The sequence below is a fragment of the Idiotropiscis lumnitzeri genome, chromosome 4 (assembly GCF_059441095.1).
Source record: "Idiotropiscis lumnitzeri isolate Australia: NSW breed Sydney's pygmy pipehorse chromosome 4, RoL_Ilum_1.0, whole genome shotgun sequence".
NCBI classification, from domain to species: domain Eukaryota; kingdom Metazoa; phylum Chordata; class Actinopteri; order Syngnathiformes; family Syngnathidae; genus Idiotropiscis; species Idiotropiscis lumnitzeri.
In genome coordinates, this window is record NC_142394.1 from 30768409 (window position 1) to 30794065 (window position 25657).

General features: G+C 44.3%; 2 protein-coding genes across 2 annotated transcripts in view; both read right to left on the reverse strand.

Moving 5' to 3' along the window:
- chd3 (chromodomain helicase DNA binding protein 3) overlaps positions 1-25657 on the reverse strand; it is a 30836-nt gene that overhangs the window by 3799 nt on the left and 1380 nt on the right. The window contains 38 exon segments of the mRNA XM_088292590.1: positions 3045-3171; positions 3452-3615; positions 4055-4250; positions 5403-5535; positions 5937-6045; positions 6692-6823; positions 6914-7015; positions 7114-7342; positions 7715-7836; positions 7908-8070; positions 8243-8387; positions 8461-8594; positions 8843-8928; positions 10041-10127; positions 10205-10382; positions 11519-11703; positions 12499-12730; positions 12804-12928; positions 13960-14077; positions 14133-14264; positions 14341-14482; positions 15157-15330; positions 16112-16233; positions 17422-17559; positions 17641-17841; positions 18753-18944; positions 19036-19135; positions 19194-19325; positions 19951-20171; positions 20294-20512; positions 21195-21449; positions 22492-22708; positions 22710-22858; positions 22930-23069; positions 23161-23426; positions 23524-23648; positions 23741-23929; positions 24004-24131. Coding sequence (XP_088148716.1) covers positions 3045-3171; positions 3452-3615; positions 4055-4250; positions 5403-5535; positions 5937-6045; positions 6692-6823; positions 6914-7015; positions 7114-7342; positions 7715-7836; positions 7908-8070; positions 8243-8387; positions 8461-8594; positions 8843-8928; positions 10041-10127; positions 10205-10382; positions 11519-11703; positions 12499-12730; positions 12804-12928; positions 13960-14077; positions 14133-14264; positions 14341-14482; positions 15157-15330; positions 16112-16233; positions 17422-17559; positions 17641-17841; positions 18753-18944; positions 19036-19135; positions 19194-19325; positions 19951-20171; positions 20294-20512; positions 21195-21449; positions 22492-22708; positions 22710-22858; positions 22930-23069; positions 23161-23426; positions 23524-23648; positions 23741-23929; positions 24004-24131 — 6009 coding nt within the window.
- On the reverse strand, positions 66-1681 carry LOC148339195 (uncharacterized). Its single transcript, XM_088292589.1, has 2 exons — positions 582-1681; positions 66-467 (listed from the first exon to the last, which is right to left on the reverse strand). Exons 1-2 carry the CDS (start codon positions 643-645, stop codon positions 214-216), a joined length of 318 nt encoding a protein of 105 aa, XP_088148715.1. The 5' UTR covers positions 646-1681; the 3' UTR covers positions 66-213.

The window sequence follows — 25657 nt, forward strand, 5'->3', positions numbered from 1 at the left end:
CGAGTCTGCCGCTGGATGAAGAATTGATCCAAGGGGAACTCTTTTTTCGAAAAGTAAAACCCTCAAGAAATCAGGAATTTCTTTGTGTTTCCCGACAACCCGCCAGTGCGTTCACGTTCAGTCTTCTGTGAGGTCCACTTTTCGACGTCTCCGGCATTTGACCCCCGACTTGCAACTTGGCTCCCGTGGCTATTCCCGGCGGTCCCGGCGGCGTCACGGTTTCTTGGGCCGCCCGTTGCGCGGCAAGTTCTCCACCGTGTTACTGAGGCGATATTTGACGATGATGCTGTGCACCGTGGACTTGGGCATCCGCAGCTCCAGGCCGATCGCCCCCTCCGACTTGCCGTCCTTCCACAGGTCCACCACCCGCTGCCGCTGCACCACATCGTGCTCCTTGGTCTTCTGGCACACGCCGCTGCCGCCGCCAGGCCCCCCGCCGGCTCCCCAAGTGGCTCCGCCCGTGGCTTCTGTGGGGGCAGACAAGCGGCAGACTGTAGTGGAGGCTCGCAGAGGGGAGCGCGATAATGTGACACGTTACTGGTCCCCCGCGAGGGGGATTGAGTCGGTCAGAGGGCGGCTACTGGAGCTGGCTTGGAGGGGTTCGCTCGTCCCGCAGGTGCTTGAATGAACCCACGCGGTGCACATAACGGCAAACGTCTCCCGTTGGCGAGTCCGGCGGGATGGATTTCGGGGTTGAGCGAGTGCAGCTCAAGACGGCGTCCCGACAGTCGCCATAGTTTTGCCTCGCCACAAACGACTCACAAAATGGAAGCTTTGGTGTGAACTTCATTTGACCTGCTCAAACATTTTGAACGGACAACATGCACCAAGAGTGATTCTTGTGTTTGAGATGAAAATCAAACCTTTTCACCACAATTGTAAGACAAAACGTATCAAGCACGAGCTCCGGGCGAGGCAACGGCGTCCACTTCTACGCCTTTCTGTGACGCTTCCAGTTTCTCCGGCTCTGCTGATGACACTAAGATCAGTTGCCACTTCTCGACAAATACATTTTTTGGGGGAGAAGTGTTCCAACCATCGCTCCACTTCTTCCGGAGAAGCCGTTAAAAAAAAAGGAACAAAGGCCTCCTCGTGAGGATCCTGGGATGGGATGGGAAGTGTTCATGAAGTTCAGGAGAAGTCCCTCATTGAACGGGACCCCCTCTGAAAAATGGGACCTCAGCGCCCAACAAGCGCGATGGGACGACATTTGAGTTTTATGCCGTCAAGTGAGTAACTCTGGAATGTCTCTGAGGACAAGGGCTATTACCGGAGCTCGACGGTGGCCAACTCTTTGGATTTTTAACTCGGTCCTCATCTGCAGCCAGCTCCTTTTCTCCCTCTCTGGTCAGGACCCCAATCAGGGGCGGCGATGTGGCCTCGTATACCGAACGGCACGCAGACTCGGGTTCCGGCAGGGCAACTCGCGGCTATTTCCGTCACGCATTTACGCGAGCAGAGAGCCTCTGCGGTTGGCGTCCCTCTCAAAATACCTCCTGCGTGTTTTCTTGGCGTGGCCTGAGGATAATGACATTTTCGCCGATGGAACGTGCAATGCCTTTGACAGATGTTTCGCTCTCCGATTACACCGAGACGGCGCTGTGCGCTTGAGCCATTGGGGAAAGACCAGCTTTTTGCAGTTATCTCTGCCACATCTCCGCTCGCTAAACATCTCCACGCACGCGCGGGCGGGCCAGCCACATCTCGCGTCTGGCAAGCACATGCCATGGCGAATATCAATTCACAAGCGTCTGCAGGAGGCGGCGGGTCGGACGTCGCGGCCAAAACACAACGTGCGCATTCCTGAGAGCCAAATGAGTCGTCAGACCGGTCTGACATTTTGTTAAAAGAGCCTTAATATTGACGCAGCGTGTTTGCTAATGTCGATTTCAGGTGTGCGTCTGGCCTCCGACGCACGAAACCCCCCATATGGACTCCATTGTGTACTTGGACCATCCAAGATGAACACACTTTTTGAACGTGCTTCATATTTAAGTGCAATGTTGACATTGCATTTTTCCATCACCCCCAAACACGCACGCACAAAAACAGAGATGGAATTCCTCAGATGAAACCTTTAAATAGGAGCAAGGCTTTTTGTCAGCGTCATGGTCCAGAACAGGCTCATAATCCATTTGGCTTTTCCTTTACAGTTTATAATCTATAGACAGAACTGTCTCACTGCCACACCGTAATACACAAACAAACAAATAAAATGAATTTCATGGACAACAAGGAAAATGAAGACTATTTTTGCTGCAATTGTGGTTAGCTTCACCAGCGTAAAATGTCGCTTCAGTTCTTTTCTTTTTTTTTTTTTTGTGGTCAGTACTCTTGGCTTTATTTTATTTCCTTAACAAATTCGTAATTGTTATTTCGCAAGTTTTGACTTTTGGATCCAACAACAAAAGATGTCCGAACAGACCAAGACATTGCACCAGATCTTCCGGAAAATCGTGACAATCAAGTGCCATTCTCTTCATCAGGACCGTACGTCAGACACAGAGAGTTAGAAATTGTCTTTACTTTTAGTTGAAAGTCCAGAGGTGGGCAACTCGATGTTTCATCAGTTGATGATCAAGCTTTGCAGGAGCCTGATCACGTTCCTGATCATTTGAAACCTGCAGCACGGTGGCCCTCGAGGTCTGCAGTTGCCCACCCTGATTTCAACCGCAGATACTGCACACCACTCTCGTCATCACTTCAACTCAAACTTAGAAAATAAATGGCTTACAAATGATTTGAGCGAGCGGGAGCAAATGCACCAGAAGTGTGCGCATGTATACACGGCGACGGCACCAAGAAGCCACAAGATGGCGCCAGAGTGCCGTTTATTCAGAAAGTAGGGAAATTTTACCTGAGAAACATTCGTGCCAACCTTGGCTACGTCTTTTGGGACTACTTAATTATTGCGAAAGGCTTTGGCGCCATTATTTGACCATTTGGGGAGTTTTCAGCAAATAACGGCCGTGGTACCGAGCACAACCCAAAGAATGTTGATGAAGAAGTTCACTGCTTGCGAAAGAAATTGGAGGCTCACTGACCTGATATGAACGATCCGGGTGGCATCTGACTGTAGTTGGCCCCGCCCATAAGGAGGGCGCCCGGCGGCGCCGGGGCGAAGGGGGCGCCGTAGTTCTGAGGGGTGGCGTAGGGTCCGGGAGGGATTGGCTGCGCCGAGGAAAAGGAGGAATTAAGTAGAGGCACGATGGCATTTACGAAGCAGGCCGGAAAAAAAAAAAAAGCAGCAGCAGCAAGGGGAAGGAGAATAACATTGTAAAGTGCTTAAAGATGGTGAGGAGAATCTGCTGACTAAGCAGTTGTGGAGTGAAATAGCGCAGGTTGATGGGCTCTGTGTTTTTACTGGCCGCCCTCCATCGTTTTTCCACTGGCAGCCTGCGCGGGTTGGAGTGTTTGTGTTGAGAGTAAATAGTAAAGAGAGGCGACTGACCGGGGGGACGTGCGTGCCGGTGCCCTTGCTGGCCAGCCGGCTCAGGATGCTCCTCTCGGACATCTGCAGGCGCGCGGCGATGGGCGCCACTCGGGACAGCGTGGCCGGCAGCCGGGTCACGTCGGCCTTCATGTCGCTCAGCAGCTCCTCCAGCTGGTTGAGGACTGCAACCACAACAACAGATGACTCCACTGCTCCCGCCCAGATAATAATGTCTTCCAGGTGGAATTATCTTCCTTTTTTTTTTTTTTTTTAGTATGCTTGGACGGTAATCATACAATTAGTATCATTTTCCGTGGGTATGATTCCATTCAACCTTATTTGGCTCATCTGGAACGATGCGGTTTGATTCAAGGACTACAAATCCTGAGGTTTTTTTTGCAAAAAAAAAAAAAATAGATCAAATAAAATAAAATAAATAAAAAAAAAATACAACTTGTGCATTTCACATGAGGTACCCGGTGACCTACTGACTATAGCAACCTCTCGATCATACCAAGGCAGGTTCTTCCATTTTACCATTGCACCTAAATAGGGTGTATTTGTGTTAAGAATTTAGTTTTAATTGTTGGAACTTGCTGTGTATGGATAGAAATTGCCGACCTTTGTGCAGGACGGCGTTGGCGGGCTTGTTGCCCGCCAGCGACTCCTTGCTGAGGTGCTGGTGCGACTCGGCAAGGCACTCCACCTCGGCAAAGCGCGCGTTGAGCGCCATGGCCGGGTGGCTGGGGTCTTGCGTCATGTTCAGGTAGGCCGCACGCCGCAGCTGCTCCTCGATGACCAGCGCCTGCTCCAGCAGCTGAAAAAAAAAATTATTATGTGAATCTTCTAAATACAAAGTCACTGTTTTGCTCGACATGTTTCTTTCACAAAAAATACAAAACAAAAAAAAACCTTGTTGGTCTGAAACGGGTGTTTTTGTTGTGGTGAAACATATTCACGTTCTACGGTTGATTACTAAAGAGCAAAAAGGTTAGAAAAAACTTTTGGAGTGAAATAAGAACATCTCCATTTTCTTTAGGGAGGTTTAGTGCTTAAATTTTGACAGCAGAATATTTTGCGGCTATTGAAAGATAAGTGAAAATCCTCTAAAACGTCAGCCAGTACACGGCGCTCTGCTTTGAAACCAGCCCGCAGTGAACAAATTAATGGCAACTTTGTTTTTTTTCCCGCCTCTGAGAAATTGTCAATCACGTCAGAAATGATGGCGAGAGGACCGAACGAGCAACTGGACCGGAACGGCACAATTTTCAAATTTCTTTCCTCAATATTGCGATTGTAATATAATCCTCATTTAATTTTTGGAAAATCCTCTTCTCAGGTATTTTTTTTTCCCGAGCAGTAAATTAATCTGGATTCAAATAAAAATATTAAGGTTTGTCCAAAATGCAGCCTTTGCGATTTGAAACTTTCCTTTTACTACATTGCGACGAGCACCTGAAGTACCTGCCAACCGACACTTAAGTTGCTGAAAATTCATGCCTCCGTTTATTCACTCCACATCATGCAATCCATTTTAAATGCGCTGAAAATCCATGAAAAAAAATCAAATAAATAAATAAAACCCCCCCTTTTTTTTTTTTAGTCATCATTATTTTGAAGCGATGAGTAAAGGGGCGACAGATGCCGTAAATGAGGATGTTGGAAGATCTGAAACATGTGAGGCAGTCAAAAAGAGGATGAGAAACGCTGCAGTCAGCATTGTGACGGGGCCAAGAATTGAGCCTTGGGGCATTTTGTCAGCTGATTGATGACACTCATGTGCTCATAATAAAGAAACATTTCTTCACAAAGTGTCAGCCGAAATTAGGAGGTTGCCAAGAATTAGAACTGCGATTGTATTTTACATACGGTGAAGATTGTACGCGACGTCCTAAACTCACCTGCAACAGGTGACATCGGCCACATCATTTCGTGGCTTCACCCAAATGAGACTTCGACGTTGTCTTACCTTGAAGCGTCGAGCCAGGAACTTGTTCTTCATCTCCAAGAAGTTTCCTTTGTTGGCCTGCGACTTAAACGGCTCGTTGACGATGGCGAACGGCAGATCGTTTTGGATGTCCTGCCAACGAGCGTAGCCGTGGCTGGTGTGGAGGTCAAGGACACTTTGGAAAAAGAGCATTAAAAAAAAAAAAAAAAAACTATATTGAGGAAAAAATATAGACCTTTCTATCTTAATATTCGACGTTAAAGTGTAAAAAATGTGAACAAAAAATAAATAAAAAATACAAGCCATGGATGTGCGCTCTATTGGGAGTTCTGTGCCAATCCGGAATTTTCCGAGATGCCAAATTTATGGCGGCTAAAGTATGAGAGACAAGAACTCGGAGTGTGTGGCGTCATAAAAGGAGATTTATATCACTGATATGCAGCCCCGACTCGCAAACTAGCGAGGACGACATGTACTTGATGTTTTAGTCTGCAGTAAAAAACAAGCGCGGCAGGGGGTCCCGAGGGGGCTGGCTTGCGGCGCCGCCAAGGATACATGACGATTCCTGCCAGGAGCCAGAAATCGTGGCGGCGGTGCCAGATTTCACTCATCTTTCCCGAAGAGATGGCGGCACGCTCTTCGTTCTGCCAAAGAGTGTGCAGCTCTGCGGGGGAGAGGGAAACACATGCGAATGTCAGCTTTTTTTTTTTAGTTCAATTATTATTAAGTATACTTTTTCATGCAAATGCAAACTGTCGACCTCCCTTCGGATTTCCTGACCTACTTTCCAAGGTACCGACTTCCCAGGTTATCACCTACCTACTGTTCCTTCCTTCCTTATGAATAAATACCTGAGTAGAAGAAATCAATGCGTGGCATTGGATGTTGTACCTCATCTTTGCGGAAAATAAAAATGGGTGTGCCACAAGGGTCAAGTTTAGCACCCATTTTATTTGCCATTTCCACAAATAATTAGGCGGGGCAAAAAATGTTCAACATTGTACAGATGATACCATTCTGTACCTTTCTGAAAAAAATGTATAGGAAGAGGACCTTGAAAAAAAGAATTCATATTAAAATCACAATTGCAAAAATGTTGAAAAAAAATAAATATCTCCATTCGATTTTTTCACCAAAATCATTCAGCCGATTGCCGACTCTACGTCGGGTCCAACCGTGCTACATATTTTCTCTTCCTTAAGAGGGGGAGGGGCAAAGAATCTAAACATGGTCTTTGTCAAATCTATTCTGTGGATGGCTTATTTTTATGAATTTGAAGTTGAGTTGGACATTGCATCAGCGTGACGAACCAGTGAAACCGCCGTCAGCGATGTTAAACATGAAGCGAGGCCGCTCAGCAGGCGGTTTGCCGTCTCCCTTGGCCAGCTCCGCCTTCGCCTCTCGGATTTCTCTCCCGGCATCCTTTTCACCTTTCATCTCTTCTGTTCATGACAAGAAGCTTGCATCAGTTTGCGTTTAGGCGCAGGCCGGAAAAAAACCCAAAAGATTCGATTGACTGCAGTCGGATTCACCTTTCTTGGTTTCAGCTGCCTCGTTGGAGTCCGCCGCTTCCGACTTCTCTGTGTCTTTTTGCCGCTCGTCAGCTGCTTCTTCGCCATCCAATAGATGCAGAGCTTTAGCGTTTCGAAAGAAGCACAGAAATGTGAATCGCTGGGGATAAGTTTGGTAAAAATTCAACAAATGCAAATAGGTGAATTTGTGACTACGACACCTGCTTTTCCTTCTTGCTCCAACCCGTCCTGCTCGGTTGTTATTTTGCTCTTGTCTGGCGAATTCCTCTCCTGAGGCGAGAAGCTGCTTGGTTCGTCCTCCTCCTCTTCACGTGATTGGTTGCCGTCGCCATCTTTGCCATCGGCGTCCTTGCCGTCATCGTCTTTGCCATCGCTGTCTTTGCCCTCCGTTTTCAAAGTGGGAGGAGACGCGCTTTGCGGTGCGCGAGGCTGAAATGACGGACACCTTAGAGAACTTTTGCAGTGAAGGCGTAAATTCGATTTTTAGAACAGACACAACCATGCACTAAAATATAGGAAAATAACGTCCACTAAAATGAAATGAACATTTGAATTATGTAAATATGTGCATATAAAAAAAAATTATAATGCATAATTTAAACATTCAGTTTTAAGAATGACTGGGATGAGAACTTTCTGAAAACGGTATTTTAATCAACATGAGTCTTGATCATGTAGACGTCATTTAGGCCCCTCCCATATTCACCACAGGAAGAGACAAAATGAAACGTGACTGTCGTTCCGACACGATAAAAAGACTCCAAAAAGTTTCATTCAGATGCCATTTCCTCTGTTTCCCACCTCGTTGTTTCCCTCTTTGCTGTCATCTTTCTCCTTCTCAGACTGGGCCTCGCCATTTTCCTTGTCCTCCTTCTCGCCTTCCTTCCCGTTCTTTTCGGGCTTTTCCGCTGGAGCGGGCGTCGCTGTTGGCATCAACGAAACGTCGCTGGTCGTCTAGAGCGTCGGTCAAGTTTCCTTTTTTTTCGGCACTTACCAGGCTTGGAGGTGCATGGCGTGTTGTTGCAGCTGGCGTCCGGCGTGGGTGTCGCGGTCTTGGCGGTGGGGGACGATGCCCTGGAGGAGGATTTGTCCAAGCTGACTTCAGGCTTGAGCTCCGGGAGACTCCAACGCCCGTTGACGTGCTCAAATTCCTGAATCTGGACGCAAAACACATAGCAATGATGACCAAATCAGAAAACCTGGCAGCGATTCTCAACTTTGATCAAAGTCTATTAGCTTAATGCTAACAACTAATGGGAACCGCCATTGACAGGCTAACGGAATTAGCATTGCTACCAAGGTAGTTGTAAAGAAAAGAAAGAGCGCCACCTTCTTCTTGACAAGCGACATGACGCCGATGCGCGTGAGGACCGGCTGGCGACAAAGGCCCTCCCTGGGAACGCCGTCGGCGAACGTCTCCGCCCCGTCGGCCACCGGCTCGCACAAGTGACGCATGAAAAGCGACACGTACGCTCTGGCGGCGACACGGCCAAATGTGAAATGCAATCACTTCGACGTCACCTTGTTTTGTATCTCACTCGACTTACTTGAATTCCTTCTCAGTCTTGCCTCGGAGGTCTCGGACCAGCCACTGAGAGGAGAAGGCGTCCTGAGACGGCATCCCCCAGCGCATCACCGCGTTGAGGAAAGCTTTCCGCTGCCGTGTGTTGAAGCCGAGAACCTGGCCACAAACATCAAAAAATTGGCACATGCGAGGCCAATGCCTATTCCTGCTTCTTTCGTTCACAAACATAGAAAGTATTCTCAACTTGTGCTGTGGAGACTCGCGATCGATACATTTATACCGCAGTTACAAAGCTGCAGACAAATGTCGCTGCTGTTCACATTCACATTGTGCGTACACCTGAACACAGTGCTAACATCCAGGAAGAATAGTTGGACATTTGAAAGCAAAGCGGGAGGACAGACCTCGAGGTTGCCGCCAACTCTGGCCAGAAGAGGAGGGAGCGGTTTGTCCCTCTCGTTGCGCAACTGCCGGCGGGATTGTCTCCGACCTGCAGGTAACCGAGGGGTTAAAAAACAAGACCTCAATCAAGGCCCAGAAAAAAAAAAATTGCAAAGCTAGTATCGCATGCTCGCCTTTCAAAATGATTTTCACGCGATGATGAAAACATTGAGCCCCTTGGCGAGGTAAAGAAAGGAGAATGTGAGTTTTTTTTTTTCCTTTCCTTTCACTCGGAGATGGCCGTCTCGAGCGCGCTTTGTGTGTTTTGGCAAAGAGCTTAGAGCGAGCGTGCCAGGCAACTGGAGCCGCTAAATAAAAACTTGGTTTATTGTTAAGTTATTTGCGGGGGATAGGGACCGAGCTCTGCCCCGAATTGCGCGAGTAATTGACAGCCCCCCTTAAAACGAAATGAAAGCTGATTTGATTGTTTTTTAATTGCGTCTGTAACCTAAGTAAAATGTAAAAACCTGTGAAAAATATATTTTTTAAAAAAACGCAAATTTCCATGATATAGCAGCAATTACTTCAACAGACAGATACCTTTCACCACAAAAGTCATTCTTATATACTTCTTTGACACCCGAACGACCTTCAGGGCTTTGGCGCCATCTTGTGGAATCGTAGCGAATTATAAAAAGAAATTCCAAACCCATACAAACAGCTCGTGGTTGTTCCCACAGAAAGGAACCAATAAATAAATTTGAATGTAGTTTAGCCAGCTACGTTTATGTGATGGGTAGGCTTCACGTTAATTAGGCAAATTTTATGTCTATGATAGCATTAAGCTAGTGCATTTGAGTTCAATGAAAAGAAATGTAACATTTTGGCGTTTAATCATTAACTGTTCAATTTGATTTTTGTTATGTGTCAGTTTGACAGTTAACTTCAACTTGGAGTGACAAACGGTGAAGAGCAAGCATGCGTTGCCTCTTATTTGGAGAAAGCTACAAAGTGAGAACTCAGGAATACATTTAAACGTACAACTCATCAAAATACTTCCACATTTTAGTTGTAATATCATAAGTTAACATGTTTACAGTGTGAAGGAAGGGGAAAATTATTCCTTTTATTAATATAGTTTCTCTTTAAGACCCATCACCGGAGAGACTAGAATGTATCCACTTTAATTAGAGGTTTATTTTAGATGAATTTCTGACTTACCTTCTGGACGGTCGTCAAAGTCCTCGTCCTCTTCCTCGGAGCCCACGGAGTACTCGGATTGGTTGTCAGAAATGTCGGCGTGCCATTCTGAAACGACAAATACGATGCAGAAGAAAAAAAAAAAAAGATTTAAAAAATATATGATAAAAATGTGGGGGGCTTACCTTGATCTTCCTGCGCAGCGTCATTGTAGTTGACCGGCTTGCGATTCCTCTTGCCTTTGCCCAATTTGCTGGCCAGGTCCTCCTGCTGCTGCTCGTAGTGGTGCCGCAACAGCTTCTCCCAATAGTCGGGATCCACGTTCTCCTCCTGCTTGATGATCTCTCGCTCGATTTCGTCAATCTGGAATGCCCAAATTAGGTGGAAATGAAACAAGTTGAAATGCATGCTTGGAATAGCCTTTTCTTCTTTTTATTTGGTTTGGACTTTTTGTTATTTGAAAATTCAAGTTTTAATCCGTTTGTAGTTTTTATTTAGTTATGTTTCAGTTAGTTTTTATTTGTTTTAGTGTCATCTTAAGATTTTCTATTTGAGGTATTTGTCAGGAGATAAAAGGATGGATCGCTCATTATTTACAGTGCTATCTAGATTATCGAACTAGATCTATCTAGATTAGATATCAATATAGATCTAGATATCTAGAGCTATCTAGATATCGATATGGTCTGATCTTGATAGAAATAGTGAGATATCTTAACTAGATGGATTTTATCTAGATAGATCTGATTAGATCTCTAATGTAGATAGCTCTAGATATCTAGCTCTATATAGATATCGAATCCATATCTATCTAGAGCTCTCTGCTCCTTCTGGCGTGTGCTTTGGCCACCTGGGGGCGATACAATACAGACATGGATGTACAAGTTAACGGCTCGAGTTATTTTAGTCGCTCTTTGCAGAAGACAAAGAACAAAAGCTTGTGACTATTTTTATATTATCTGTCGACGTGTTTTTCCATTGCTTGTGTTCAAATATCCATGGCTTGAAGCACGGCAATGCGCAGTGAGATGTTTTATCTTGTCAAAAATGATGTGGCTTGGGTCAATAAAAGTTAGGAAACACAATGGGCACTGTGAAGGAGGCAACGGAGAATACCGGGCGAAGTCACAATCACGCATATCTGTGTTCCATTAACATGCTCTTTGCTCCCATAGCAAATGTGTTCAAGCTCCATACTGGACTACAGATGTTTCCTCGCAAGGATTGGATTAAAGCAGCGGCAGTCAATATATTTATACAGCTCCGATGAGAAATGCGAGCGTGAGTTATCGCCCCAGTTATCTGCAGCGCTATTTTGCTTCTCTCGGCTCATTATTTCACTGCTTTTTGGCATAAACCAAGATGAATGTAGCAGAGCTGCCAAATTTTTTTCCCCGCTTCCCAGCAACAGTCCAAAAAAGGTAAAGCTGGAAGTGAAATAGAGAGAAAAAAAAAAAAAAAAGAACCCAGGAAAAAATGTTCTTTCCTTCGCCTTTTACCTTGTCCTCCTCTCGGACCATGTACTGGGCCACTTTGAAGGAGCTGAGGTACTCGTTCATGTTCTGGACGTCCGAGTCGTCGGTGGCGTCCTGGCTTCGGTCGAGCAGCCTCTCGATGGCCGTGCTGTCGTAGTGGATCACATTTCCCTCGTCCTCAACTTTATCCCCAGAGGATATCTTCATACCTGTCACAGAGTATAAAAAACGTAAACAAAAAAAAAACACAAAAGAAAAACTTCATTCTTGCAATGTTGAAATGTTTTCCCAAACAAAAAAATAAGAAATAACTTTTGCAGTAATGTAGCTATTTTGTTTTCTTTCTCTAAAAAAAAATAAATCTGATTTAATTCCAGCGATACGACAACTTTTTACCTAATTATCAACAGTAAAATGGCAGCTTTTTTCCAGAGAAAAAAATAACGCTCAAATTCTATTTTTTTCAAAAGACAAATAATTTCAGTAATATGGAGGCGGCTTTTCCCCCCCAAAAAAAGAAAAAAAAAATTGCAACTTTCTTTTTTTTAAAAAAAAAAAAAAAGGATTTGATTCTCACATATGACTTAGTTACAATTTTGCAACTTTTTTTCAGTAAAAAAAATGCAACTTAATTCTGTAAAAGAAAAAAAACAATTAAATTCTTTTAACATTCCTTTTCTCTTCCAAAACTTTTTTAATGAAAAAAAAACTATTTGGCGTAATAGCACAATTTTCTTCTGATAATGATTTTTTTTTTCTCAGATTCAATTTACCTCTCGTGATCTTGAGACTATCTCCAAAATAAGGCTCATAATATATATATTTTTTAAAAACTTACAAATTTGGATTTTTTTTCTCTCAAAAACAGAATTAAAATTTCTCAAGTAATATTTGGATGTTTTGTCTTTTTGAAAAAGGAAATTAAGGGAGAATGAGTATTTTTTCCTTGAAAAAAATGTGATCTCCAAGCCAATCACACCACCAATAAAGCTCTGTTGAGTCACCTTCGCCTTCGTCTTTGAACAGCTCTTCGGTTCCAAACTTGAGGATATCGTCCAGTTCCTGCTTGGTCATGGAGCCGGCTTTGGACCCCAGGCCGGGCCGCACCACCAGGTGGGTCAGCATCATCTTCCTCTTGGCCACCTGCGTGATGCGCTCCTCCACGCTGGCTCGCGTCACAAAGCGGTAGATCATCACCTTGTTGGCCTGCCCGATGCGGTGAGCACGACTGAAGGCCTGAAGGGCGGAGCAAAACAATTTGGAGCCAAGCCGACGGGCATAAAACGAATCGCAGGCGGGGTGCCCCTACCTGGATGTCATTGTGGGGGTTCCAGTCCGAGTCGAAGATGACGACGGTGTCGGCTGTGGCCAGGTTGATGCCCAAACCTCCGGCACGGGTGGAGAGCAGGAAACAAAACTGACAAGCGCCGGGAGCTGCCCATAGAAAAGCACAATACCAAAGACCATTAGTGCCAGACTGAAAAAAAAGCAGATTTTGTCGAGGGAAACAATATATATATATATATATATATATAATTTATTTTTTATTTTGGGGGGGGGGGGGGGGGGTGGGGGCTGTAATCTAACAGAAATAGTTAATTTTTTTTTTATTGAAAAGAGAAAAGAGACCCAATTAAACTTGGATTATTACACTTCGTGTACTTGAAAGAACACATTTTTTCTTAAAATATTTGTATTAAGTTCATTTGGTCTTCTTATTATTTACATTTTGATTGATTCATTTATAGCAGACAATATCCTTTTAGGTTGTTTCATTACCATTTTCTTAAAATATTTTTGTTGATAAAATTCAACTGAAATCATGAAAATTCTTCTGGGAGAAAAAACAAGACGAATTTCTTGAAATTATGCATTTTAAAAAAACTAAATTCTTGTAATATTGCAACTTTTTTATTCTGAAATGGGGTTTTCTTTCCTCAAAAGCGAAGCAGAGCATTCTGATCACTATTGAATATAAATGAAGCCGAAAAATCCTCCCATTTTTCGCCATATGAGTGGGCGGCCATTTTGCCACGGGCTGTCGACTGAAATTGACATCACAGGGCCGGGCGGGCTCAGTCTGTGAATGTCACGTGACCAAATCCAGAAAACAGGTGAGCCGTGACAGTCACGACCTGAGCGTGTTGCATTGTGATGTCATAAGGCATTTAATATGCGTAACTTTACGATGGAGAGGAAAAAAAAAAAACTCATCTGATAATTTTCGTTGGTTGGGAATATTTTAACGTCATTATCTTTGTCTTATTTTGTAATGTGTGAAAAAAATGAAGCAAAATCTGGCAATTTTATTTATTTATTATTGTTTTTAAATCAGACAATTTTTTTCTTCTTCTCCTATGGAAAAAAATACTTCATTGCAGTGATAATCAGTTTTATAATATATACAATTCTCCTAATATAGCGAAAACTATTATTTTATAGCAAGCGCAGAAATTTTTACTTACCGTTGAAGCGGTCGATGGCTTCCTGCCGAAGCGCTCCGGTGATACCGCCGTCGATCCTTTCATATTTATAACCTTCGTAATCCAGGAAGTCTTCCAGTAGGTCCAGCATTTTAGTCATCTGCGAAGAGGGGAGCGTCACGAGCGAGAAAGCACAAATGACTCGTGACCATTACCTGCGAGAAGACCAGCACTCGGTGTCCCTGCTCCTTCAGCTTCCGCAGCATCTTTTGCAGCAGTGTCAGTTTCCCGGAAGCCTTGGTGAGGGCGGAGCCCTCGTAAGCGCCGTTGGGCGTTTTCTGGGCCTCCTGGAACGAAAGGAGAGAGCGCCGCTGGAGCATTTTTGCAAAGATGGTGGTGACACAACGAGATGACTTTTCCCACCATGGAGGCGACGGGGAAGAGGTAGGGATGGTTGCAGCACTTCTTCAGGTCCATCATGATGTTGAGCAGGGAGACCTGGTTTCCCCCGCCTTTTGAGTTCAGGGCCTCAAAGTTCTTGGTTAGAATCAGCTTGTAGTATTTTCTGTTTAAAGAAAACAAAAAAGATGGAGGATTAACTTTCAGGCCTTTAGAAAATGCAGTACAACTTAACTCTTTAAAGTTTACTGTCAAATCAACTTAAAAAAAAAAAGAGAATTTCACATATTTGTCTAAACCACTTTCTTTTGAAAGTCTGCTAGCTTAATGCTAACACTCAATGCAAAACACCATAGAGCGGCTGACAAAACTAGCATCGAGGTTGCAATCATTAGCATTTGAGCAACTTCTATGTAATCACAATTGCGGTAGCAACACATGCAGGCATAGCAAAAAATAATGGCCAGTATATATTCTTTATTCTCGGCAGAAAACGACTGCAGCTTAGTTGCGACGGTTTTTCTGTGTTTCATCGTAAAATCTACGTCATTTGGCACGCAAAGCAGACGAAGCACGTTATGCTATTTAAGTATGTTATTACTAAGTATTTTACAAAGTACAATACTAGAGAGTGCCATTTTTCTTATGAGAATTTGTTGTTTTTTTGGGGTGATTTTTGGGGCGCTGGAACAGATTATTGGCATCTCCGTTCATTTCAATGAGTAAATTCTCAGACCGCCTTTTTTTCTAATTTGACATTTGCATCGACACAGCTAGAATGGTCAAAAAAAAAAAAAAAAAAAAAAAGAAGCAAGGTGGATGAAATTGAGAGTTTTCTACTTCTGCATGGGGCTGAGCTCCACCCGCACGATGAGCTCGGTCTTGGCGGGCATGTTCTTGAAGACGTCGGCCTTGAGGCGCCGCAGCATGTGAGGCCCCAGCAGGTCGTGAAGTTTCTTGATCTGGTCCTCCTTGGAGATGTCGGCAAACTCCTCCAGGAAGCCGTCCAGGTTGCTGCGCGAGGACATTCGCAATTACATTCAAAACATCACTTCCTTCTCGTGGTATGGCTTCATTTTTGTTTGTGGTTTCTGGATAACCTAATACAGCAACTCATTTTTGGCAAAAATACAACTTGATTTTTGTTATAGTAATTTTTTTCTTAAAAAAAGAAAAAAAGATTCATTTCTGTATTTCATGCTTTTTTTCTGAAAAAAAAGACAATTTTCATGATTAAATTTTTTTTTCTCAACAAAATAGCAACCTCATTATCAATACTGTGTAACAAGCGAGAAATTGGAACACAAGTCGCATAATATAGTAACTTTTTCCTTGAGAAAAATATAATACTCATGAAATCTGAACTTTTTTTCTTAAAACATTGGCACTTAACTCTCATACTACAGCTTTTATTCAGAAAAAAAATATTTAACTCATTTAACAAATACGGCAATAATATAGCGACTTAGTTGACAAAAAAATAAAATGTAATTCTCATAATACAGTGTGGCGGCTTTTGGGTTGTAAAAAATACAAACGTTTTGCAGGGGAAAAACAATCTAATATTTTTTCTTTCACAATTTAGCTGAGACTATGGCATTTCTTTCACAGTAAACTCCAACTCAATTTTCGTAATATTGTAACTTTCTTCAAAGAAATTCATATTTTAATATTGTATTGTTGAAATGTTCCAACCCCCCAAATAATATGATTTATTTTCAGACAACAATCCAAAGAAGACAAACAATCCAAGATTATGGCCATGTGAGTCACTCAGAGTGTGTGCGCGTCCTACTTGAAGCGGTTGGGCGTGAGGAAATTGAGCAGGTGGAAAAGCTCCTCGAGGTTGTTCTGTAGCGGCGTTCCGGTCAGCAGCAGCTTGTGGTCAATCTTGTAGTCGTTCAGGCGCCGGAAAAACTGCAAACCAAATGTGCGTTGTAAAACGGCGCGATTGACTGGCTGGCAAACAGTTGAGGGTGTACGCCGCCTACTGGCCGAAGACGGCTGGGAACGGCACCAGCACGCCCGCCACCCTCGTGAGGAGAAGCATGAAGCGTTTCGGATAGCCATCTCTATTCTATACTCTCACACACACACACGACCACCCTTACCTTGCAGAACAGCATCGTGATGTGTTTTTATATACCCTTCAGTATTATTTTCCATTGCACTCTCAATTTTATCTAATTTATATATTTGTCTGTATTATTGTTGTATTGCACTGGAGAGGGGAGCTCTCTAATCTCGTTGCACTCTTGAGTACAATGACAATAAAGGGATTTCTAATTCCAATTCTAATAATGACTGGATGAAGACGGTTGCAGCCACTAGAGGGCGCACAAGCGTAACGCAAGACTTGGATTCAATTGAAGAGAACTGACCACCAAAAGGGAAAATCTTACATCGCTGTATGAATCATAAATAAATTGTTTCAGTTGACTTTTTGAAACTATTACCTTTGCCATATTAATACAAAACTGTATATACATTTTCATAACATTGAGACTTTCTCATAAAAAATATTGACACTGTACATCTAAAACAAATACGACTTGAGACAATTTGTCAAAGAAATACTTCATTCCATCTAATAGTGACTTTCTTCTCAGAAAAATATTTAATTTCATACAATGCTGACCTTATGTTGGAAAATTGTATTTAATTCCGGTAATGTGAATTTTTTTCTCTGAAAAACAACTTCTTTTTCTTAATGTTTTAACTTTTTTCATCGAAAACAATACGGCTAAATTCTTGTAATATTATGACTTCTATGAAAAAAAAAAATTTTCAGATTCGCAAATTCATCTGTTGAGGCTTTTCTTTATCCCATCTCTATTCATTGTGGTTGTCCTCAGGCCAAATCAATAAACAAAAACGTACTTTGCCAACATTTTGTGATGGGAACGAGGATCGATCTTGAGATGATGAGGAGCTTCATTTACACAAAAATATATACTGCTAATTTTAAATCTTTTTGCACTGTGTCTAGACACTTTTCTATTCCTGACGGGGTTTTTTTCTTGAAAATATAAATCTTATTCATTTCAAATATGGCACATTGAGGTACATGGTGGTTCTGTTTAATTGTCCTTGCCATGTGCGTACCTTGGACTGATTATTTTTAAGGCGGTGAGCCTCGTCCACCACCAGGCAGGCCCAGTCGATGGATTTGAGTGCCGTCTGGTCGATGGTCACCAGTTCGTAGGAGGTCAGCAGTACGTGGAACTTTATCGGCGTCTCTCTCTGCACGAGAGAGAAAAAAAAAAAACAACATTTTGTCATTTACGCGTGCGCTCGACGTGTCTCGGCGACATCGCGACTCACCTTCATCTTGAAAGCCTTCTTGCCGCTCTTCAGAAGCGAGTCGTCGAAGGAGAACTCGTTCTCCCGAATGATGGCTCGGCTGTCCTTGTCGCCCGTGTAGGTGACCACGTAGAAGTCGGGCGCCCACATCTCAAACTCCCGCTCCCAGTTGATGATGGTGGAGAGCGGCGCGCTGACGAGGAAAGGGCCTTTAGTGTGACCCTGGAAAATAAAAAGGGAAAAAAATGTGATTCTTGAATTATTATCACTACATTATAACAAAACTTAAATCTCTTAACATTGTGGCTTTATTTCTCTGAAAAGTAAAACTTAATATTCATATTATTGAGTTTGATGTCATTATTTCATGACTTTTTATCCCAACAAATCATGTGTACAACTCCTACGTCTTGGGGAATTTTTTTTAATGGCCATTTTTATTTTGTTTTATTTTTTATTATTTTAATTTATGGCTTTGTTTTCGTAACATAATGACTTTTTCCTCTGAAGGAAGCGACTTCTGAATTCTTATGGCATTTAGCGGGACACAAAGCTTTAGAAAGTAAAAAGGTTTTCTTTGCGGAAGAAAAACTGAGAAAAAAAGAGTTGCATAATGCTATGACTCCCCCCCAAATTTTTTCTTTCAAATTAAAAAAAGTGCAACATGATTTATTTTCTCACAATAAAAACTTGTGATTTTGTTTTTAATAAGACATAATTCCACATGAGTTTACTTTTTCTATTTTTTTTTCTAGTGGAAAAAAAAAGTACAACTTCATTTTTGTAAAACATCCTGCCTTTTGTTTTTTGTTTTTTTACCTGAGAAAAATCTGACTTAATTCTCATGGAACCTTTGTTGTGACTAAAATATGATTTAATTCTTGTAGTATTGTGATTCTTTTCACAAAAGAAGTACATCTTAATTCTCTTAATATTATGATTTTTTTTCCAGAAGAACAATGCAACATAATTAACGCAAATATTGCAACTTTCTCCCTGGAAAAAAAATAAACAAACTTAATTCTCTTGAGATTTTTTTCCCTCAGAAAACTACACCTGAATACAAAATACTGATCCAGCTGCAACAAAGAAGATGAACAAAGTGCCGCGCGGCATTACTCGACGGCAGGCACCTCTTTAAAGAGTGAATAGAGGAAGACGATGGTCTGGATGGTCTTGCCCAGGCCCATCTCGTCCGCCAGGATGGTGTCGGTGCCCTGAGCCCAAGAAAAGCGGAGCCAGTTAAGACCCTCCATCTGGTACAGGTGCAGCGTGCCGCCCGTCGACGTCACAAAGTCGGGCTGCTCCTCGTATTTTATCGTCGGCTAGAAATGGGGAGAAAAAATCTCAATTTTAAATATCACAGTGACACGCAGCCCCCTCCCGTCTGCCGAGATGGCCACGCCGGGAGCTCACGTCAGTGACGGGCGACGCGGGAGAAGGCTCGTCTTCGACTTCCTGACTCTTGCTCCTCATCCTGCGAGGCTTGTCGGGGTCCTCCTTCGTGGTGGCGTCCCTACAAAAAAATTGGGAGCGCTCAAGAGCGCATCGCCGAAAGGACTCAAAGGGCGTACCTGTGTCTCCAGTAGTTGGTCTTGTAAATGACAAAGTCGGGGATGTCCATGTGGTCTTGTTCCCACGTGCACTGGTCGTAGGTCAGGTCGCGCCACTTCACCAGGTAGTGGTACATCCCCTTTTTATCCACACTGACACACAGCGCCGCATTTAATATTTGCTCATATCTGAATGTTATCTGCTCATTCTGACTAATTTGGCCTAATCCAAATTAAAAATGGACGATGAACTCCACAGGAAACTTTTTGGAGCCAATGTTGAGTTTGCGTTGTCAAACACTATCTGATTCAAACAAAAAACATTTTCATCACAAATGACATCTTCAAGTATCGCCACTTGGGATCAGACAGGACTCAAATTTGAAAACTCTGTCTGAAGAAATGTCGAATATGAGCACGAAAGGAATAACACAACAAAGGAGGGAGGGAAACAAGGATGTATAAAAAGATGAAAGGAGAGAGGGATGACAGCAAGGAAGGATGGCAGGAAGGAAAGAAGGATGAGAGGATGGAAAAATAAGGGAAATGAGCACGGTATGAAAGGAAGGAAGGAAAGGAAAGGATGGCTGAAAGATAACAGAAGGATTCTTGAAAGCAAAGAACAAAAGGAGGACAAAGTAAGGATGCAAGCAATGAAATTAAAATGGCATGAAAGGAAGGAAGGGACAAAGGAAGACAGGATGGAAAGGAAGGGAAAAAGGAATGAAGAAAGGACAGATGAATGCAAGTGAAGGAGGAAAAGCAAGAAAAGGTTCACCTGTGGTTGATGATGCGATGAATCATCATCCACTCGGGCTTGATGCCGTATTTGTAGAACTTGTCTTCCATGACGGCATATTCCGGATCTTTGGCACGCCGCTTCTCGCTTTTTCCCGCCCCACTCTCGTCCTCGCCGGAGCCGTAGTCCAAACCGGGCGGCTCGTCCATGTCCGTCTTCCTCTGGTAGTTGCGGTACATCACCGAGTGGAAGATCTCCAACTGGAGGAGCGGGAAATGTGATCTTTATATATTTAGAAAATTGTCATTTCGTGTTTTTTTTTTTTTTTGCTTTTAAAAAAAAAAAAAACAAAGCTCAATAATGGGTCACTTTTTGGTTCCACCTGCAGCTCAGTGATCCACGTGCAGTGCCAGTAGGACTGTCCCGCCAGCTTGACCAAGAACTCCCGCTCAGCTCGGCCTTTCATGGGCGGCGGCGGCGGCGGGTCAGGCAGCGCGTCCAGAGCAGGAGGCGCATCCGGCGCCGGGACAGAAACCGGAGGCGGGGGCTCGCCCCAACGCCAGTGGAGAATCTTTTGCACGCGTCCTTTGATGGGCGGGCACTACAAGTGGAACACAATGGAATGAATTCAAGGTGTCATTCATGAGGAGACGAGGAGGAAGAAAAAACAGAAGGCTGGGCGACGGAGGAGTTTGAGCGATTCATTTCAAACTAATGGTAGTTTAATGTTTTTTGCAGATCCTGTAGTTGAAAGTGAATCCCTGCCGATGTGGGTGGCGTGCCTGGTGGGAAATACTTTGATACTTAAGATTTTGCAAGAGGAAGGAAAAAAGGGAGCAAAGTGAAAACAAAAGCATGCAATGCAGAAGGAATGAAACGAGGTGAGGATGAAAGGAAGGAAGACCACGGCAAGGAGGGAAATCGTCATGTCATAAAGGTTGATACGAACAATGAAGGATAGAAGGATGCAAAGGGAAGCAAACGAAGGATAAGTAAGGAAGGAATGAAGGACGCAAGGAAAAGGGAAGGAAATGGTCCACAGTGACCCTAACTACTTGATTTGAATTTGGACGACAACTGTCTGTGGAAGGCGAAGCAAAGTAACGCACAAAAAAATGATTTGGAGAAATAAGGCAAATCTCAAAAAGTGGAGCAAAAAGAGCAAAGGTGTAAAAGTGGTTGCAAAATGTGATTTTTGTGACCCTGCTTTGCGGCGCCAACAAAGCGGAAGCGCGCGATGTGAGCGGTACGCGAGGAAGCCGGCGAGCGTCGGAGGAACTAACCGTGCATCGTGGACACAACCACTCTCCGTTTGGGATCTCCGGCAGTGGAGGGTTTAGACAGTGGATGTGGTAGGACGAGGTGCAGGTGTCACAGCACAACAGTTCACCTCCGTCTTTACACACCCGACAGAACTCCATGTGGTCGTCGTCCTCCTCCACGCCGGCCCCGACCTCCGACATGGTTCTCTCCTCCGCCTCCTCCTCAAAGTCCTCAAAGTCTTCGTCTTTTGCTTCCCATTGGATTCCTTCTTTTTCCTTGTGTGGACACACGCACACGCACACATTTATTCACCTCAAACGCGAGCCCATGTGATCACCTCCATAAAATCCAAAATACTGTGTCGATCGATTCCGGGCTGAAGCAGACAAGAGCAAGAACGCGCACACGAACCCCGACTGGTTATATTTCCGACATTTTGCGACACAAAAGTCGCGTCAGGAGGCAGACGGCGGTCAACAGATGGGCGTGGCTCTTCATCAGCGTTTTTGGACGTTATAATAATAATATTCCCTTTATTAGTCCCACAATGGGGAAATTTGAGATTCGAACCCAGGCCTCCTGGGGAGACTGGGTCCTGAACGCAGCGCCTTAGACCACTCGGCCATCCTAAGCAATAACAGTCGAATGATTTCCAACGGCGTTCATAATCCAGCCCTTTAATGACTCGGAGTGAAACATGGAGAGAGCCGAGGGGGCGTGGCCAAAATTCTCATTAAAAGCATGCGTTTTTCAAGTTGTCACTTATTTCCTGTTTTCTCCCAAATTAACAGATAAAAAAGAAAAAGACGTCATTTCAGTTTCCTAATCCAAAAATATATAAACTGAGCTTGTTAACGAAAAATGGGCCATCTTGGCGGAACCGAAACTTGAAATTGTTTAACTAATTAATCACAAACAATTTCTGCACAATTACAATTAATTGAGAAATTGTTAATAACTCAATCAATCATTCACTTTTTTCAACGACTATTTTGTGAAGCTTCGAACAGATATTTACTTAAATAATCTCTTGCAATGAATGTAAAATTGCGAAATATGAAGTTGATTTGAATTCAAAACTTCCTTTGATCCTTGAATACCATCGAAACGACATTTCAAAACTTGTACGGTACATTTAGTTGCGCCCACAAACACCACACTCCAGTAGTGTTGCTTTGCATCGTTTCATGGCACTAATAAATATGAAGAGGATTTTGCAAAAATGTATTTGCATGCTTATGCTTTTTTTTTTGCCAGAATTCAGAATCAGCTTGCGCCTCAACAAATCAGGCCCAACTCCAAATGCGTCCGACTCACACAGTGAGGGCAGCTCCACTTGCCCTCGGGAGCCTTTTCCAGCTCGGGCTCCAGGCACACCAGGTGGTACGCTCGCGGGCACGTGTCGCACAAGATGATCTCGCCGCCCTGCTGGCACACCTCGCAGTAGTCCTGGTGGTCCGTCTCGTAGCCGTCGCCCTCCTCGTCACCTGGAACTCCACAGGTTACGCAAATCCAAGGCATGAGAGCACGGCCGCCTCTGCACACCACGCTTACTTTTCTTCTTCTTCTTGACCGGCCTCCCGCGCTTGTTCTTCTTGACGCGGCCGGAGCTGTCCGAGCGAACCGAGGAGCTGTGGACGCTGGAGTCCTCCTGCTCCGACTCGTCCTCGTCCTCGTCGTCGCTCTGCCAGGAGACACGCGAGGTCAGCCCACCCGCAAGCTGTCACCTGCGTGGACGCCGCGCTCACAACTCACAGAGCAGCTCTTCTTCCTCTTCGCACACACGGGGGAAAGCTTAAGACGAATGGGCGCCATCTTTTTGGCCTTGGCCGCAGGCAAGGCCTTTTTTTTGTCGGGGACTCGAGGACTTTTACTGCGCTTCTTGTAACCTGGCCCTGCACATCCAAAACTCATCGTGATGGAACTTTTCAAGCACATTTATTTGACATCCGTATGAACAGCTTGAAACCGCCACCCAAGGCTGACCTTTGCCTTCTTTAGTCTTCGCCTTCCGGATGGGTGGCGGCTGCAGCGGCGTTGGCGCCGGCGCTGGCGCCGGCGTTGGCGTAGGCGAGGCGGTCGCCGCGGAGACCTGCTCAGCGACAGCGATGGCGGCCGCGGCCGCAGCAGCTGCCACGGCGGCGGCGTTGCCTTTGAAAGGGTTGTTGAAACTGAACTCCCGCCACTTGGCCCCCAGGATGGTCATCATCTTGGACATCGGAATCTTGGGGTTCTTCTTGGCGATCATGGGCCTGGCAAAAGCAGAAAGTGGAATTGGTCAAGTGGTGCAAGTCGGACTGAGACGAAGAGATCCACTGATCCGGGTTTGCAGTTTTTCAAGAGTCGCACCTCATAAACTGACTGAAGGCCTTGTAGTTGGTCAGCTCCCGGTAGTCTTCCTCGGTGAAGGTATGATCAACATCCTCCAGACCCCACTCCTTTGCCAGCTGGGCTGAGGTCTTCTGCTCCACAGGCTGCTGAGAAGCAACCAGTAAATGTGAGCATCAGAACCAGAATCATTTGATAGCTACAGTACATTTGTTCAAGTATCTGTATTTGACTTTACCCTCGTGGTCTCCTCTTGACTGCTGTCTCGGTCCTCATCATCTTTTTTCTTCCGCTTGGTCTTCTTCTCCTTCTTTTCTTTGTGCTTCTTCCTCTTCTTCTTCTCGCCAGAGCCATAGCCACTGGCGACGCTGTCCGAGTGATCGCCGAAGTCCCGGTCCCGCGCCGAGTCCCGCTCTACATCGCTGTCCTGAGCAGACGATAAAACGGTGAGGAGCAGCGGACGACATCAAGCACAGTCAACAGAGATCGGCTCCCACGTACGAGCTTCTTGCGCTTTTTCACCCGGGCGGCTTTCCCCTCTTTGTCCTTCTTCTTGGCGTCCTTCTTTTTCTTTGGCCGTCCTTTCTTTTTAAGCGGGACCTCCCTGTCAGATGTGTTCACCTCGTCTTCTGGAAAGAAAGACAATCGTCAGAAAGGAACAAACTATCTTGGACCCATTTGAAATGAAAACTCACAACAAATTCCCATCATGGCAACATCTTCATTGGTCACGCCCTCTTGTGGCCGAGTGTTGCGGTACACCCTGGGCTCGTTATCAGCCCTTCGCAGGGCACACAAATACACCACAGAGATATATTTTGCCGGTCCATGGTCCATCCTGGACCTGGACACCCTTTCGTCATCATCCCTCCGTACTTATTCAGAAAATAATCATCCTGCGTCCCCGTCCTTTTAAAGCATGTCCATCCTTGCATTTCACCAGTCCAAAAAAAAAGGACGATGATTAAAAGCTCATTAGCTGACCAAGTTCCGATTCGCATCCACTTACCATGATTTCTAGATTGCAAACCACACCTGATTTAAAGCCGCAATTGCTAAATTTAATCATAAAAACATTTGTACATACATTAGCCGCTTGACATTAGCTGCTTCGGACTAATATCCGCGCATGTCCACGTTATGAAATGGGTTATTATCTATATTATAAGCACCCCAAACAATGCCGTACGCAGCTATTGTTACACAGCGTAGCGGAAACTTTCTTCAGATTCTTTTTGTCACGCAAGGCAAATTCACAGATGAGCGAAGAACTGGGTCGCACTGTAGATATGACTGTATTAATTGCACTTCAGCCCATCGCTGAAATTAAAAACAATTTAAGATGATTACTTTGCATCTCAATTGCTTCTTCACACACCGTCACGTATCTGTCTGTGGTTTTGCCCAGACTCGCTTTCTCTCTTAGTTGATTTCTCAGTTAAAGGGCCAGTACATGCAACAGCATTTGAACATTTCATTCTGCTCCAAGCACATATATTTGAATTCTAAACACGCGGTACATGACCAGTTTAGGGACGGAGACGATTACAGGGACGGATGAAAATCCACGTGCGTCCTTGCTTAGGCCATCCTTTTAAAAACAAAAAAAAAACGTTGGCTTCCATCCCCAAAATTCGGCTCCCAGCATCTTGCTCCTTTATCCTACGGTGGTAATCTCAAGTGTAGAAATGTTTTAGTCTTGCCTTTGTGACAACATCAGGCATGTTTGATATTATTGCAAGTATTTCAGTCTTTGCTGTGACATGACACAATCAACAGCCAATAGATGAGCGCAGCATGGATGAAACACAGAAAATAGGGGCGCAAACGCGACTGCTCCAGAGAACACGGACGGTCCAGACAAGGGCAAGGGATGGCAGAGCTGTGGTCGGAACAGCCCAGCCTGGTCAGAATTTGTTGTAACCAAAAGCTTCGGTTACTCCATTCTGAAAATATTGTGGTTAAAAAAAGCCAAAATAATCGAGTTGTAGGCCTGTAAATAGCGAGCCTGCAAAATTCACAGTCTTCGTCAAATAGGAGTCTGAGACTACGTTGCATCTCAAAACTCTCTAACTTTTCTATGTGAGCAGGTGCAAGATGATCGTTTCCAAGTTGCTTTTACAAATCTTCTGTACTAGTATCATAACATGAATGT